Source organism: Manihot esculenta, chromosome 5, assembly GCF_001659605.2.
Source record: "Manihot esculenta cultivar AM560-2 chromosome 5, M.esculenta_v8, whole genome shotgun sequence".
NCBI classification, from domain to species: domain Eukaryota; kingdom Viridiplantae; phylum Streptophyta; class Magnoliopsida; order Malpighiales; family Euphorbiaceae; genus Manihot; species Manihot esculenta.
The window spans coordinates 608979-625539 of record NC_035165.2 but is presented as its reverse complement, the minus strand read 5'-3'; the positions used below and the strand labels follow the sequence as shown (position 1 = coordinate 625539).

The 16561-nt window shown below is 32.9% G+C and overlaps 1 protein-coding gene and 1 pseudogene across 1 annotated transcript; one reads left to right on the top strand and one right to left on the bottom strand.

The window, feature by feature from the left end:
* Positions 1–556: 556 nt before the first annotated feature.
* On the bottom strand, positions 557–10763 carry LOC110616294 (annotated as a pseudogene).
* A 1000-nt stretch (positions 10764–11763) lies between these two features.
* On the top strand, positions 11764–16048 carry LOC110616110. Its single transcript, XM_043956359.1, has 8 exons — positions 11764–11960; positions 12131–12198; positions 12629–12695; positions 12800–12954; positions 13077–13147; positions 14319–14387; positions 15129–15229; positions 15632–16048. Exons 1-8 carry the CDS (start codon positions 11949–11951, stop codon positions 15926–15928), a joined length of 840 nt encoding a protein of 279 aa, XP_043812294.1. The 5' UTR covers positions 11764–11948; the 3' UTR covers positions 15929–16048.
* Positions 16049–16561: the final 513 nt, after the last annotated feature.

Here is a 16561-nt window from a genome sequence, read left to right as displayed (position 1 = left end):
GGGTAGATACATCCAACAATTGAAATTTTAAACAATGGTGGACAGAACGGTAAGGCCTTCATCGGCTCTTAACATCTTCTGGTCTTAAATTGTGTAGAAATAAACAATTCCTCTCAAATGGTTGCGACATAGCGGGCTGGTTTAGTGAATCAGTGTGCTAAAATACGCTGATTCAAGAAGAGGAGAGGAGAGGTGAAGAGAAAAAAGACGGTGACCTCTTTAGGAGGAACAGTAGGATGTGGAGTCAGCGGACACCATATAATTTAAAATTAGCTGAGTGAAGGAAATTGTAAATTTAAAAACAAAAAGCCAAAAAGAAAACCGAGGAATGGTTTCGTTTTCTTCTTGATGTAGAAATTCGTGCAATTACCCAGCTAATGGATTGCATCATCTGCAAATAAACACACAGTAGAGACTGTTAACCTAGATGATACTGAAAATTGCAATTTAACTTCAACAAATGTGAGATAAAAGGGACTGAACATCACCATAGAGGAGTTTCACTTTCCGTTCATAAACGATAACAATTTCACCTGAGAAGAGAAAAGAAAACATTCTAGTCAGTGATCTCCAATCAGAAATCGATTACAGAATAGATTGTAAAAAAGGATATTAGAATGCCAGAGAGCCTAAGCGCCATTGGTACACAGGGATTCAAAATCTGTTCATTGTAAACAAACATGGAAACATTATACTCATTGCCCGAGATTGGACACTATTTGAATATAATTTACACCAAAAAAGAAGGAAAAAAATCAGCAAAGGAATGACCAGATTGGAATAATGTCGAGCACGTTAATTTCTTCTTTATTTTGCTTGATTCGTCGCAACCATCTTTAACACAACTAGAAAGTCAATAAATTGAATAAGCTTTCCATGTACTCTAGCTACCAAAACAGGGAAAAGAAAATTCACAAAGAAAACACTCCAAAATCACTAAAACACTATCGACACCAATAGAAATTTCGATTCACTATTAAATAATATATCTATCTTCTCCAAGAAAACACGACTAAAATGAACTAAAACTACTATTCACAATCAGAGTTAGAATTCAAAACGCCATAAAGCAATGAAACCATGCAAGTTTGTTCACATTTACCGGTAGGAATTGAAGAGAAGAGAAATGAAGTAAAATATCCTCCTCACAATATCCAAAAAGGTTGATAAAATTCTTGTGATTCACTTTTGATAATGTCTCAATCTGAAAGAAAATATCTGAAGGAATTAGAAAACGAGGTTGCATCATAAGTCCTTATAGTTCAATGTGATTAGCTCATAAAGTACCTTCTTCCTAAATTGAACTTCCAAATGCTTAGGCCAATCCTTGGAAGATGTTACTGCAACTGAGGCCACAGCTATTTCAATGCCACTGGACAATGTTCCCTTGTACAGTGTACCAATTGGTGAAGAACCAATTACACTACTGAAATCTTCACAGCCTGCTTCAAGCTCAGATCTTTTTTAAGCTTCGGTACACCTGAAATGCAAATCTTGAGTCATGTAAGTAGATAGCCAAAAAGGGTTGAACACGGACACACCATATGGAAGAAAGATGTGGAGCAGCTTACACTCTAGATGCACATGTAAAATGGTTTGAAGTTTGAAACCTCACACCCTCGTACAAAATATAACTTTTCCACTTGGGAAGAAGAATTACCAGTTACAAATGCTTTCTGAAGTTGCCCACTCAATCCTGTGGCCCAAGGTTTGACAGTAGCCTTGTTAATTTTATACACATAGAAAATGACAATGGACATGGCAAGTAGAGCACCCCCTATGGCACCAGCAATTATAGAAACATGTTTTTTGATGAGGAAGGTTTTCTAGGATTATTAGAGGATGGAGGAGTTGGAACTAGAAGAGGATTTGAAGCAGAACCATTAGGTGAAGCAGAAGGGGGATTTGGTTCCAGTGGAGTTGGAAGAGAAACAACTGCAGGGGGAGAAGAGGGTGCCGGATTTGGTTCCGGTGGAGGAGATTGAATGGAGTTATTTACAGGGGGAGAAGGCAAAAGCGAAAATGGTGGGGCTACAGATCTAGGTGGAGCCTTTCCAGATTCAGAAGGTGCTTCTGGAACAGAGAAACGACTTCTTAAATATGGTGATTCATTCACTCGAGGGGCATTGGCCACTTGCAGCTGTCGCTTGTTAATTGCATTTTCAGTTTGCACAGCATTCCTGTAAAAAATATGGGGGACAAAGGCATAATGTAAGTATGTAACAGCATGGAACAACAAAGAAATTACACAAATACAGAGAAGGGGAAGGGAAGGGAGGGGGGGAATGCAAGACAATTTCATTTCATGAAAACAATGAATTGTTTGTCACAGAGGGGCCATTCCTTTTCTCAACGTCTCCCATAAAGGAGAAATTCCATCAGATGGTTCACCAAAAGGTGCCCAAGAACCTAAAACAATGTTAGTGCCACTAAAATTGTCTCAGATTTACAGTAGACTACCAGAAAAATGTCTTATCTTGACCCATACGAGAATATTCAACTGTCTTTCATTGTAAGATGGTCCTTTAGCTGCACTAGCTAGTTGGTTTTCATCTACTTGAAATTCAGAATGTGTTTCTAGTCGATGAATTTCAGGTGATAAATTGCTGAGAAGCCTGTTGTTGTCCAGGAGACTAAAACATATGCACAAAAAAAATGGAGTTCATATACTAATGGAAGCAAAAGATAATCTCAATGGAGGAAAAAAATTGTTCAACATTATCAACTTACAGGATTGTCAAAGAGAGACTACTGTCAAGGACGGGAGGGAGTGGCCCACTGAAGTTATTATTTCCAAAATCTAGCACCTCCAACTCCTTCAACTCTCCAATCCCTTCAGGAATGATGCCAGTAAAAGAATTGTTGTGCAAAATGCTGCAGCAGAACATTAAGCCATATGACCAAAGGCAAAAAAATTCTGAATCAAAGGACAAAAGGAAAATTTATGTTGCCTAGTTGATACTTACATAGACTTTATGCGAACAAGGTTTCTGAGGTCAGGTGCTAGTGTTCCTCCAAGATAAAGATCTTTCAAGTTCCTGAATATTACATATTTTTCTTTAGAATAAAATAGAGAGCTTATCAGCAAGTAGTATCACGTTTAAAATAACCATTAACTACAAAGAGAGTAACACTGATTTTCTTTTCAAATTTTACTCAATCTGAGCTGATTCCATTAAGTTCTAATCAAAATAAACGGAACTTGGAAACCAAAGCACGATTTAAGGATTCTGATTCAAGTTGCAAAGTTTACATATCACCAGGGAACCCAAAAGGTTCCCAGGCACAGCAGCACCTGATGTGATATAGTTTTGAAAAATGTTCTCACAATGCTGCAGACTGCAGCCAAAAGGGCAATCAACAGAACATGTAATCCATAGATCAAGCAGCATAAATTATAGTAATAGAGTTACTTTGATCTGATAGAGTCATCCAAAAAAGTAAACTGGAAACCAACGGATGACTTCTCAAAACTGCAAAGTAATAGCTAGAACACACTTTAAACTTGCCATCCAAAACCAAAAGGTTATGTATTTTTCATCGCTGACTCGCATGATTAGCTTCAGAAATTACAAATTTTATCAAAAAAATGCGTCTCGAGCCTCAAAACTTTTCCCTTAAATTTTCCAGTATCAGAACAGAAAAGAAAACGAAAACAAAAGGCCAAAATTTTTCAGCAGAGAGAAAAGATACATACAATTCGACAACTTTGCCATCAGAGCACTCAACTCCAAACCAATAACACGGATTAACAACTCCATCCTCATCCTTCCAATTCTTCAACGCGTCGTACGGATCACTCACTATTCTTTCTCTAAACTTCAATAACGCTAAACCTGCAAACAGACCACCAAATTTCACCAACCATTCTTCTCCACTTTCCCAACAAACAAACAGAAAACCATATGTAGCTATATACCTTCGTCGTTGAGCGACCAGCAGAAAATAAAGTTCTGTAGAGCAAAAAGAGAAGAAGAACTCTAAATCTGATGAATTTCCAGGAGCAAAAAGAGAAGAAAATAAACATCATAATCTTTATGAATATTTAAAATATTTTTCAAATTAAAAATATTATAAATAAAAATATTCTCTCCGAGCGTTATTATTTTTTAATTAAAATTTTAAAGCGACCACATAATATTTTTATTAATTAACGACTTTTTTTCTCAGATTAACAATTCATATAATAATTTTCTTATATGTTTTTACACGTTTTTATAATATATATAATAATATAAGTTTTCCTCTCTACTCCTTTTGTAACTTGGTAGTATCGCATTTTTCTCTTTTTTAAACCTAACTTCTTATTTTCTCTTCTCCATAAAAAATGATCTGCGTCAATTAACTATCGATAAATAAGAAAATATAGTTGTCCCTATTAATTTTTAAACCTAACTTCTTATTTTCTCTTCTCCATAAAAAATGATCTGCGTCAATTAACTATCGATAAATAAGAAAATATAGTTGTCCCTATTAATTTGACAGTCAACGGTAAAGCGGCTCATCCCGTCAAAGATCGGAATAATAAAAAACAATGATCGTTTAAGATATGTTTATATATATATAAAGAATTTAAAATTGGACTCACAGATTTAATATGGTAAGTGCATTTAAGTAAATTTGATAGAACTCTCATATTCTAGTCTCTCAATTTCTAATCCCCATTCTAAAAAAAAAAATTAAAATTATTTATTTATTCAAATTTTTATAATAAAGCATGTTAAATTTAATTTTAAATTAATTTTTTTTATAAATTTGACTAATATGTATTTAAGTTAATAATTTTCTCAATGATGTTTTCTAAAGCATATTATAGTAGCTATCCATGATTTGTTTTTTTTATGTTGAATATTCTTCAATAGGTATGGTGTATGACTGAAATACTGCATTTCCCTTTTATGAAATAGAAATTAGAAATCGCTTATGTTTGCAAAAAACAAAGAAAAAGAGAAAAAAAAGGAGAAATAGTATCACAGGGACTTGTTAGAAAAATAATAAACAAAAATCAACAAGTAAAGATTTACAAGTTTCACAAATAATTCATAAATCATCAAACACTTGCTCCTAAGTATATAAATATCTGTGGCAAAAAAAAAGTCTATAAACATCTAATCAAACAAATCCCATCAAATAAAAGAACCCAAATAGGAAGATCCCCACTTTTCTGTATTCTATTTTTTTCTAAAATAGAAAATAAGCAAAAAAAAACACCAATATTATTTTATTTCTATATTTCCTATTGTGGATAGAGGGCTAAGTTGACATACGTCGCTTCACGGGATAACATATGCCGCACTTAATCAGACCGTTTACATTGCACGGGATAACATAGGCCGCACTTAATGAGACCGTTTACATTGCACGATGTGCAGGTCCTAAACCCATGCTTCTCAGAGTAGATCTTATGGCTGCCATTGCACTGTGCACAAAGAACATATCTCAGCCCTCCACAAACATCACAGACGCTATTGGTAACCCACCAATCAACTTACTCAACTCACCACTCTCATTCATCTCCTTGATCTCCTCGGCCCCACCAACATACTTCCCTCCTAAGAAAACTGCAGGTAACCTAACTTTTTTGGACGCAGTAGAGTGGCTGAGATCACCAAGTAGGGCTCACACCTCCCTAAGACGCTGCCGGAGCCACCTTCACCAAGGTACTTCTCCTGCTCATCTTTCAAAGATATCAATGTCATTCTCTTAGAAGAACAAAATGGATCCAAATCCCAACCTCAAACCCCCAGAAGACCCTCCATTTTCCACCGCGCCTCCCCACTCCAGTGCCACCACCGCAACCACTCTAAAACATTCATAATTTCACCACCTCCTAACCAGGGTGAAATTATGAATGTTTTAGAGTGGTTGCGGTGGAGTGGGGAGGCGATCCGGACACGGTGGAAAATGGAGGGTCTTCTGGGGGTTTGGGGTTGGGATTTGGATCCATTTTGTTCTTCTAAGAGAATGGCATTGATATCTTAGAAAGATGAGCAGGAGAAGTGCCTTGGTGAAGGTGGCTCCGCCGGCCGTCTTAGGGAGGTGTGAGCCCTACTTGGTGATCTCAGCCACTCTAGCCACATTATATATAGAGAGAGAGAGAATGGAAGAGACATGAGACTAGTTAGGGTTACAAAGTAGGACTGGACCGGCCTTTGGTGCTATTAAAGAAAGTGATTCTATAACTTTAACAATGGAGTGTCTGATCAAATGCTTGATTCATCATTGGTTTAAATCTTCGGAGGTCTTTAAAAATATTAGATATTCTCAATATTTATTCTAAATTTGAATTTAGTAAGAAGGAAAGTAGTTATACATAAAGTCAAATTTGCTTGGAAAAATTTGAAGTTATGGTAATTAATTATTTATGAGTTTTTAATATTAATATTTGCAAAAAAGATGTCAACCAATTGGGAAAAAATGACAATGCAGTACATGGTAATATTTTTAATTCCTTGGTTTCGGGGATGTTCAGAGATATGAAATATTTATTCTAAATTTGGATTTACTAAGAAGGAAAGTAATTATATATATATAGTCAAGTTTGCTTGGAAAGATTTGAAGTTATGGTAATTAATTATTTATGGGGTTTTAATATTAATATTTGCAAAAAAAAAGGAGCTAATTGGAAAAAAATGGCAATACAGCACATGGTAATATTTTTAATTTCTTGGTTTCGAGGATGTTCAGAGATATGAAATATTTATTCTAAATTTGGATTTACTAAGAAGGAAAGTAATTATATATATAGTCAAGTTTGCTTGAAAAAATTTGAAGTTATGGTAATTAATTATTTATGGATTTTTAATATTAATATTTGCAAAAAAGATAGAGCAAATTAGGAAAAAATGGTAATGCAGCATATGGTAATATTTTTAATTTCTTGATTTCGGGGATATTCACTAGTAGCGAGAAGGGTGCATTGAGATCTGCCAATCCCTAAATAATTTTTCTCAGCTAATGTGGAGAACTCCAATAAATTCTGTTTACGACTATAGAACTTAATTGTGCCATATGTATGAGCAAATGCATGTGCAAGAACAACTCAGAAATCATTATTGAAATTTTAATATCATTTCTAGAATAAAAGATGTCGATCACAATGGTTTCTTCCCGCTACTTCCATCTTAGTAAGGAAAAAAATATTTTTTAGTGTATACGGTATAAGAAAACTAATTAATTTTTTAATTTTAAAAAATATATTAAAATATTTTTAATATTTTTTTAAAAAATAATAATTATTTTTTATTAATTTTAAGGTTAAATATTATAAAAGAATTTAAAATGTTATGAATATAAAAAATTAATTAATAAACTTTTTAAATATCTAAAATATTACTTAATAAATTTTTAAAATTATAAAAATTAAATAGTAAAATATTTAATAAATAAAATTAACCTAATCATTTACTAATAAATTTTTTAAAATATTTAAAATATTTTAATATATTTTTTAAAATTAAATTTTTTTATAAAAATTAAGTAATAATTTTTTCTTAATGCTTACTATTTTGATTTAGTGATTAAAAAAATAAATTATAAAAAATTATCTTTTATATTCAACTAATCACTAACATAACTGCTATTCCCTACTAAATAAGGTGAATAATCAGTTAATAGTTTAATAAAATGGTTAATATTACAGAAAAAGACTCTTATAATCAAATCTTATCTATATGCTTATATGATTTTTCCTAACCTCATCCTAAAATGAGTTAGATGAATAATCATTCGTCCTTAATATTAGAATTTTATTGAAAAATGAGAATTATGAGTATGGACTCACATTTAAAAATTAGAAAATGGGGAGCAAACAAAAGGAATTACATTCCCAATTGAGTCATGGTTCGGTTTTTATTTTGAATTTAAATAGTAATCTGTTAGATTTTGAAGCAAAATTAAAATAAAATCAACATCAATTTAATTAAGTTATTTTATTTTTCTTTAAATCAAATTAAAATTTGCTGTATGTCACTTGAAATCGTTGAATTGAAATCAATATTTAAGAATTTTAGAATATGGGCTTAAATCTCTAATTTCATCTTTCACGTTGACCTTAAATTGACCACCATGCATTACATTATTTATTTAAATTGAGTAGTAGCTTTTTATGATACAATATTTAAATTTATCTCGTACTTTTTTTAATGTTGTTTGTTATAAAATTGACAAAATAAAATAAGATAGAGTTTAATTTTTAAAATTTAATAAATAGTCACCCGAAAGCATTCTACATATTAGTATATTGATTAATATTATTATTAATAAAATATTGTAAATATTGTTTACTATAAAATTGACGAAAATATTTTTTATAAACCAATAAATCAATAAATTGAGTTATTTTTAAGTACATTTGATGGGAAGTATATATTTGGATCCAATTTATTATAGATTAATAAATTTTTAAAATTATAAATAATAAATTATATTATAAAATAATAAATAAAATTCATTTTAATTTTTTTTTTTTTGAAATAGGGGTTGGGGAGTAGAACCTTAGACCTCTCAAATCTACTACAATGCACTTTCCACCAGGCTAAGCCTCAAAGTGCCTTTAATATCTATTAACTTCATAATAAATCTAATTCACTTAAAAATTTCTCCTTTTAATTTTCCCAGATTCAACTTGTGCACCACTAATCTATCCAAACCGGATTTTGATGAGTCAACTTTTAAAACTAAAATGGTTTTTAATAAATACATTTAAAACTGAATTTATGAGAGAAACATTTACAAACATCAATAAAATGTGTAATATAACTATTTTAAATTTAATTTAATTATTTATTTTTAAAGCATAAACAATGATGTAATTTAACAAATGATATAAAATAAATTTCATTGTTCATCTCTCTAAAATAATAATGAAAGGACATTCACAAAAAACCACCCTATGCAAAATCGGTTAATATTTTTAATAACTGAACTCGTTCAAATACGATGAAAATTTATATTAAATTATTTAAATTTATTCTAAAATCAATTATTATGACTCAAACTAATACCATATTTATATAATTTTAATCAATAATTTATAAATAAAAATTTTTAATTAATAATTTTAATTTTAAAACTTAATATTTCATAAAATATTTATAATATAATTTTAAATGAAAACATATAAAAATTTATAAATATTATTATAAAATATATATTTTAATTAAATTAATTATTTATATAAATAAATTTAGATAATGATTATTCAATATGAAATTCCATCAAATTTATTCAAATCTAATTATATATTTTATTCAAATTCATTGTAATAAAATTCCATCAAATTAAATATTCGAAAATATTTTATCTATTCAAATCTCTAATTTATATCGTTTCATAAGATATTTAGCTATCAATTGTATTAAAAAAGATAAAAAATAGTTAGAAAATATATTTTTTTAATTATTATGTAATTATACTTTAAGTCTTAATACATTAGGGACAAAGACAAACCCAAACGCCGTCCCACGATTAAAGTGTTGTTTTTGCATCTTCCATAAGTAACGACAAGTTTCCAAATTGGCCACCCATGCATGAGCCCCACAGAATCACGTGCATGCATCGTCTCAAACACTAATATCTTTCCTCTTCATTAATCATCACAACATACAGGCCATTTCCCCATTTCTGACTTCTCTATCTCCATTAATGGAGAGGCCGCTCATCGAAGTATCAGACTCAGAGTTTCGTCTAGACTTTATGCTCAATTCCAAATGCCGAGCCAACGTCCGCCTCATCAAAGGGGCTTGTTAGAAAAATAATAAATAAAAATCAACAAGTAAAGATTTATAAGTTTCACAAATAATTCATAAACCATCAAACACTTACTGCTAAGTATATAAACATCTGTGCTAAAAAAAAAAGTCTATAAACATCTAATCAAACAAATCCCATCAAATATAAGAACCCAAATAGGAAGTTCCCCACTTTCCTGTATTCTATTTTTTTCTAAAATAGAAAATAAGCAAAAGAAAAAACAGCTGCTACTTCCAATCTAATATTATTTTATTTCTATATTTCCTATTGTGGATAGAGGGCTAAGTTGACATTCGCCGCCGGTTCACGGGATAACATAGGCCGCACTTAACCAGACCGTTTACATTGCACGATGTGCAGGTCCTAAACCTATGCTTCTCAGAGTAGATCTTATGGCTGCCATTGCACTGTGCACAAAGAACATATCTCAGCTCTCCACAAACATCACAGAAACTATTGTTTCCTACAAAGGGTAACCCACCAATCAGCTTACTCAACTCACCACTCTCATTCATCTCCTTAATCTCCTCGGCCCCACCAACATACTTCCCTCCTAAGAAAACTGCAGGTAACCTAACTTTTTTGGAACCTGTGATCATCTGTATCTCGTCGAGATACCCGGCGTCCATGGACAAATCTCGCTCGTCAATTGGGACGCGAAATCCACGGAGGATTGATCTGACGGTTCTGCAATCTTCGAATGTTTTGCGGACAATGCCGAGGCTGGTAAAGTAGAGGATGATCTCGTGGTCATCCTGGTTAGGAGGTGGTGAAATTATGAATGTTTTAGAGTGGTTGCGGTGGTGGCCGTGGAGTGGGGAGGCGCGGTGGAAAATGGAGGGTCTTCTGGGGGTTTGGGGTTGGGATTTGGAGCCATGTTGTTCTTCTAAGAGAATGGCATTGATATCTTTAAAAGATGAGCAGGAGAAGTACCTTGGTGAAGGTGGCTCCTGAGGCTGTCTTGGGGAGGTGTGAGCCCTGCTTAGTGATCTCAGCCACTCTAGCCACATAAGAGAGAGAGAGAGAATGGAAGAGACATGATACTAGTTAGGATTACAAAGTAGGACTGTATTGGGCCTTTGATGCTATGAAAGAAAGGGATTCTATAACTGTAACAATGGAGTGTCTGATAAAAAATCTTCGGAGGTCTTTAAAAATATTAGATATTCTCAATATTTATTCTAAATTTGGATTTAGTAAGAAGGAAAGTAATTATATATATAGTCAAATTTGCTTGGAAAGATTTGAAGTTATAGTAATTAATTATTTATGGATTTTTAATATTAATATTTGCAAAAACGATGGAGCCAATTGGGAAAAAATAGCAATGCAGCACATGGTAATATTTTTAATTTCTTGGTTTTGGGATGTTCAAAGATGAAATATTTATTCTAAATTAGGATTTAGTAAGAAAGAAAATAATTATATATATATAGTCAAGTTTACTTGGAAAGATTTGAAGTTATGGTAATTAATTATTTATGGGTTTTTAATATTAATATTTGCAAAAAATAGATGGAGCCAATCGGGAAAAAATGGCAATGCAGAATATGGTAATATTTTTAATTTCTTGGTTTCGGGATGTTCAGAGATAAATATTTATTCTAAATTAAGATTTAATATGAAGGAAAGTAATTATATATATATAGTCGAATTTGCTTGGAAAGATTTGAAATTATGCTAATTAATTATTTATGGGTTTTTAATATTAATATTTGCAAAAACAGATGGAGCCAATTCAGAAAAAAATGGCAATGCAGTGCTTCGGCTTAGTTTACTACTTTATTTATTTCACCTTCTTTCACGGGATTTGGTTTAAAGAGTGTTCCTTGCTTCTTACCTAATAACCCGGAAATCGTAGACAGATTGACGGAAGTGGATTGCTTGCAGATGATGAATTCTGGGATGAAGATGTTAAAAGAGATTCTCCCCCCCTCTTGAAAAGCGTACTACATGGTAATATTTTTAATTCCTTAAGTTCGGGGAATATCTTTCCTCTTCATTAATCATCACAACATACAGGCCATTTCCCCATTTCTGACTTCTCTATCTCCATTAATGGAGAGGCCGAGTTCAGGCCCGGAATTGTCACCCTCGATGGTCACGCCGACGATTGGAATGATATTGATGGATTCGAGTTCTCTCTTCTTCCTGCTCTGGACCCCGATGACGATAAAGAGTACAAGGGTGGAAAAATGACCGTTAAGGTAGGTTTCAATTAAAAACTGTGTGAATCGTAAGTCTTTATGTGATGTCCGATATGCTTAAATCAGTTACAAATTGGAGTATTAGAGCATGGTGACTTTTTGTGGATCCACTGTCAAATTTGTCTCTTACATTTTTTTCTCCTGATGAGAAACGCTTGGGGTTGTTATAGGCCTTGCACGATGGTCAGGATTTGTTCTTCTTGTTGCAAGTTGATGGGGAATATGCCTACGCGAAAGGGTAAGTTTCCTTCCAAAAAGGGGAAAAAAGCAGAAAGTGAATTTATAATGTTCAGGATTTTTTGTATTTACTTCCTTTATGCGCTTGATCCATTAAACATGTCCAATATCACGTATGTAGATGGCTGTTCCAAGTCAATTGCCACCCTATCCTTCTTATAGATCAACTATAATTTGATATACATTACGACATACGTAGATTTGAGGGAAATACCTCTTATGCTTGTGTTATCACTCAAGACTGTTGCCCATTCTGCTTTGTGGTCGAAGTTTTGATTTTATCATGATAACATCAAACACTTGGCTGTACTTGGCATAACATATTTTTGGGATAATCAGGGAAATGCACGTTTAGTTATGATTAGATTGCTGGTGCTTTAACTTATCAGAGAGAAGAATTTTATTCGATTGAAACCTTTTCTTCTCTGCAGCAATAACAATAAATGCCCATCTGTGGCCCTCATGTTTCCAATCGGTGACCACGCCACCTACCACAATGTAAGTGGCTCAACTGGTTGTTGTGCTTTTGCTGTCAGTATTTGCAAATTAGTTTTCATTTTCATGGTCTTTTCGATTATGTGAAAACATTTGTGTGTTTTTAGATGGGTGGTTGTAAGGAAGGAACTAATTCTTGCACCAGTAAAACTTGCAAAGGCCACGAAGTAGACATGATGCATTTCTCAATTGGAAATGCTATTCCTGGACGGCTCTATGGTGGGAATCTGATAGACAACAGAGATGGAAATGGTGGTGACAGGTGATAAAATATTCACTTCTTGACTATTAAAAAATTGGAGCAGGATGTTTCTATTGGTGGATGCTTGTATAATCAGCTCAGTGGATATTTATGTGTTATCTTGTCATTCTCTTTTTGAACAGGTTTGGCCATTTGGTCGATCTATATGCATGGAATCCACACTGTAGATACATTGATGGAATTGGTCCTTCAGGTATCTTTTGCATTTAGTTATCCTTTTTTCTAATGGGAAATAAAACATGCTTATAAATGATGGGACTTCATATAAGAAGACAAACAAAGTGGGATAAGGCACTAAAGAAAGTGACAATATGCACCTGGCAGTTGGCATAGAAACTAGAAATCATGACGTGCTCTTAAAAAGTCAAGCTTGCCTTTTCTGATATTGTCTATTTCACACTTTTTAGATATTGGAATTCTTTATAAAGATCTTGATATATTAGTCAGTTCATCCTTAATATTAAATATTCCCAGAGGATAGCTTGAATTGTGCTTAATCCATATTTGCATGTTTTACTTTTATTTCTTGATTTTATTAATTAACTTGTCTTCCCTTTGGTTTGATATTATAGTTTGTAGCAAAGTTCTCTCATACTCACTTTTACCTTTACCCATGCCTTTTTTAAACGAATGAAAGATAAAATGCTAGTCTGAGTGTGAGCTTGAGCTCATCCTGAAAATTCAGGCTGACTGTGGGCTTCTCTTCAGTCCATCTTGGTTACAGCCTTACCTAGGAAGAATTACTAGTCTAAACTGCAGAAATATGGTGGATTCCTTTCTAAAGTGGGCAAAATAACTGGAATTTTTTCATGCTAAGGAATCTAAAGTTTATCTGACCAAAGAAGAAATGAGATCTTTAAATTATAATTTTTCCATTTTTCTTTCTTAAAGCTCTATCAATGAAGCTTCAGAATTGTTTAGGTGTCTTTAAAGTCTAAAGTCAAAAGTAAGCATGTTCTTTTCTATGTGAAGGGAACCTCGGCTCATTGTTAAGCTTGCCTTTTTATCACTAGATATGAAAAGCACCTATCCCGGGAAGAAAATAAAGAACCAAAAGGGAAAAAAAAAGTAATTTTTTTTTTTGGGGTGGTTCTCCTTTGACCTTGACAGGATCTGGAGGAGCTTTGCACACTAGGAGCACTATTGTTAAAAAAAAAAACAAAATCCTTTTGTGCATGAAATTTACTTATTTCTTAGGATTGAGCTTATTATAAAATGACTTCTACTTTCCTTGTAATCACATCAAGTTAATTTCTTTTACTTCTTCCTCTCCTCATTTATGCCTCTAGTTATTTTTAGTAAATCTCTATTATAATAAGTAAATGATCATCAAACTATTAAAGGTTGATAATTTTCCATGTCAGGAAATGATTCTAGTGCACAGAATAATTGGAAGGGGGCATGGTGGCACACTATCTTTACTGATCACTCAGGTAACTCTCTCTGTCTCTCTCTCTCTCTCAATCTATTTGTCTGTTTGTCTGTCCATTTAATCTATCTATTTATTGGCTATTTCTCAGGGAACTTAGAAATTATATTCATTGAACAATTTGGAATTTTATATTTTTATTATTTAGGGATTTATTGTTTTATTTAGAATTGATTTAGATTTTTTAATCCCAATTAGATCAAACAAACTCTATACATAAATATAGGTTTTATAGTATTTGTTAGTTTTATTACCATAATTACTATTGATAATTAGGTAAAGTTTGTTTGAGAATTTAGTTTCTCTTAGGCCTCTTCTCTTTCTGTTCTATAACAATTTGGTATTAAAGCATTGAACCCACCCTTCTACTGTAGCTTGGTCACAATGGCAACTGTAAACAAATTTTGTTGTACCATTGAGAAGAATGACCTGCATGAAAGAGCCAATAGAAAGCACAATAACTCTGTGTCCAAACTCCAAAGTGCAGTGTTTGGAAATTGATTCTATAAAGCAAACAAACATATGGATTTACTTACAAATATTGACTTTGAGACATTGAACTTCTACTTTGGTTTCTGTATCATATCATTTATGCTCAGTCTGTTTTTATATTTTTTACTTGTGCTTTCAAGTGAACTATTGTCTACCTTTATTCACATTCTTTTTCTTTCTTTTTTTTTTTTTTTTTAAATAAAATTTGCATCTTTCTTCTAAATGACTTGACCTTTTAATATTTAACTAACAGGTTTTGTAGAGGAAGACAGTCCTTATGGTTCTGATGGTCAAAAAGGCACTTATTTATTTGAATTCTCTAGGCCTTTAAGAACCATGGATCGTCTCCAGCAGGTTAGTAACTCTATTACGATTTTATCTGACAAATATGTAGTGGTATTATCTTTTAGAATTGCTTGCACCGACTATTGCTCATTGTGTTGCTCAAGGAAAGTGGGTTATAACCTTGAACTATAACCAGCAGAAGCCAGCAGATCATGTTGATTCCTATTTATTATTGCACGATGTTTTATTTATGAGATGCTCAGAGGATCTCTAAAATTTGGTTGCTACACCTTGCTGCAATCATGATTGAACTTTCTTGCTCCATGTTGCGTTAGTCATTTGCTGGGCTACTACTCTAACTGAAGTGCATATATTGTCAAGACATATGTTGTGCGATAACTTTATAGTTAGAAGTATTACCTTGCAGCAGTAATAGAGCTTGAATGACTTGTTTTGTCAAAATTTCTGCAGGATGCTCAATTTACAATTAGTGGATCTAGCAAGATGGCTGTTGCATTCTGGTATCCTGTTGATGGGAATCCATGGCATGGATCTGGTCATTTTTCTATCAACTGTGATTGGATACCCTTAGATATCTCTCCTGGCAGTTCAATGCTATCACCAGGCGGCTCAGGAGATGTGGGCGGTGCCATAGCCCTTCTATTTTCAGTAGTGTCTTTATGCATCTCTGTTTTTGTGGGATATAGAGTCGCTAGACCTAAGGGTATCCCTTTTACACCCGTTGGGACAACCATGGAGAACCTTTAGAAGAGCAGTATGGGTGTGAAACTGTACTACAAGGTGAGAGTTGTACTTCTCAGTTTTGTACTTTGGTCACTACCACATCACTACATTTTATATTGCAAGTTAATTGTTAGTTTATTCACACATACTTTTGTAATTAAGTTTTATCACTTTGTCATTCATGGTTGATGGCTTGATGCTGCATGTGCATTGCTTAAAGAGCATTTGTGACATACCAGTCCATTTTCTTTATGAAGAGTCGGACGATGAGTAAATGAATAATGCCAATAGATTGTCCCAAAATGTGGCGTAATAATAGACTCCTTCCTGTTGAGGAATGAATTGAACACCATCCCAATTCCCAACCCAATAAGTGAAGTCAGACTATAAGCTACCACTTTCAAATGGGTATTGTAAAATATCACCGTGTTTACGGTTTGGAGAAAATGTACAAGGGAATGTTCAACAGGAGAATTATTCTCGAAATTTTACCCTGAAACTGTAGCTATCCTAGGTGTTTTTTTTTTTCGATGAAAAAAAGAATTAAGTCGGAATAGAGTACACGGTGTAATTTTTACTATAAGGCAAATTTTACTATAAGGTAAATTCAAATGTTCTGAAACAATCTGGCTAGATCAGGACGTGTAAGCCTCTGAT

Excerpts from the sequence above, each read along its gene's own strand:
- LOC110616110 (XM_043956359.1), top strand. Across the intron at positions 12,955-13,076 it reads GATGGAAATGGTGGTGACAG|GTTTGGCCATTTGGTCGATC; the intron begins GTGATAAAATAT and ends CTTTTTGAACAG. Across the intron at positions 14,388-15,128 it reads TATCTTTACTGATCACTCAG|GTTTTGTAGAGGAAGACAGT; the intron begins GTAACTCTCTCT and ends TTTAACTAACAG.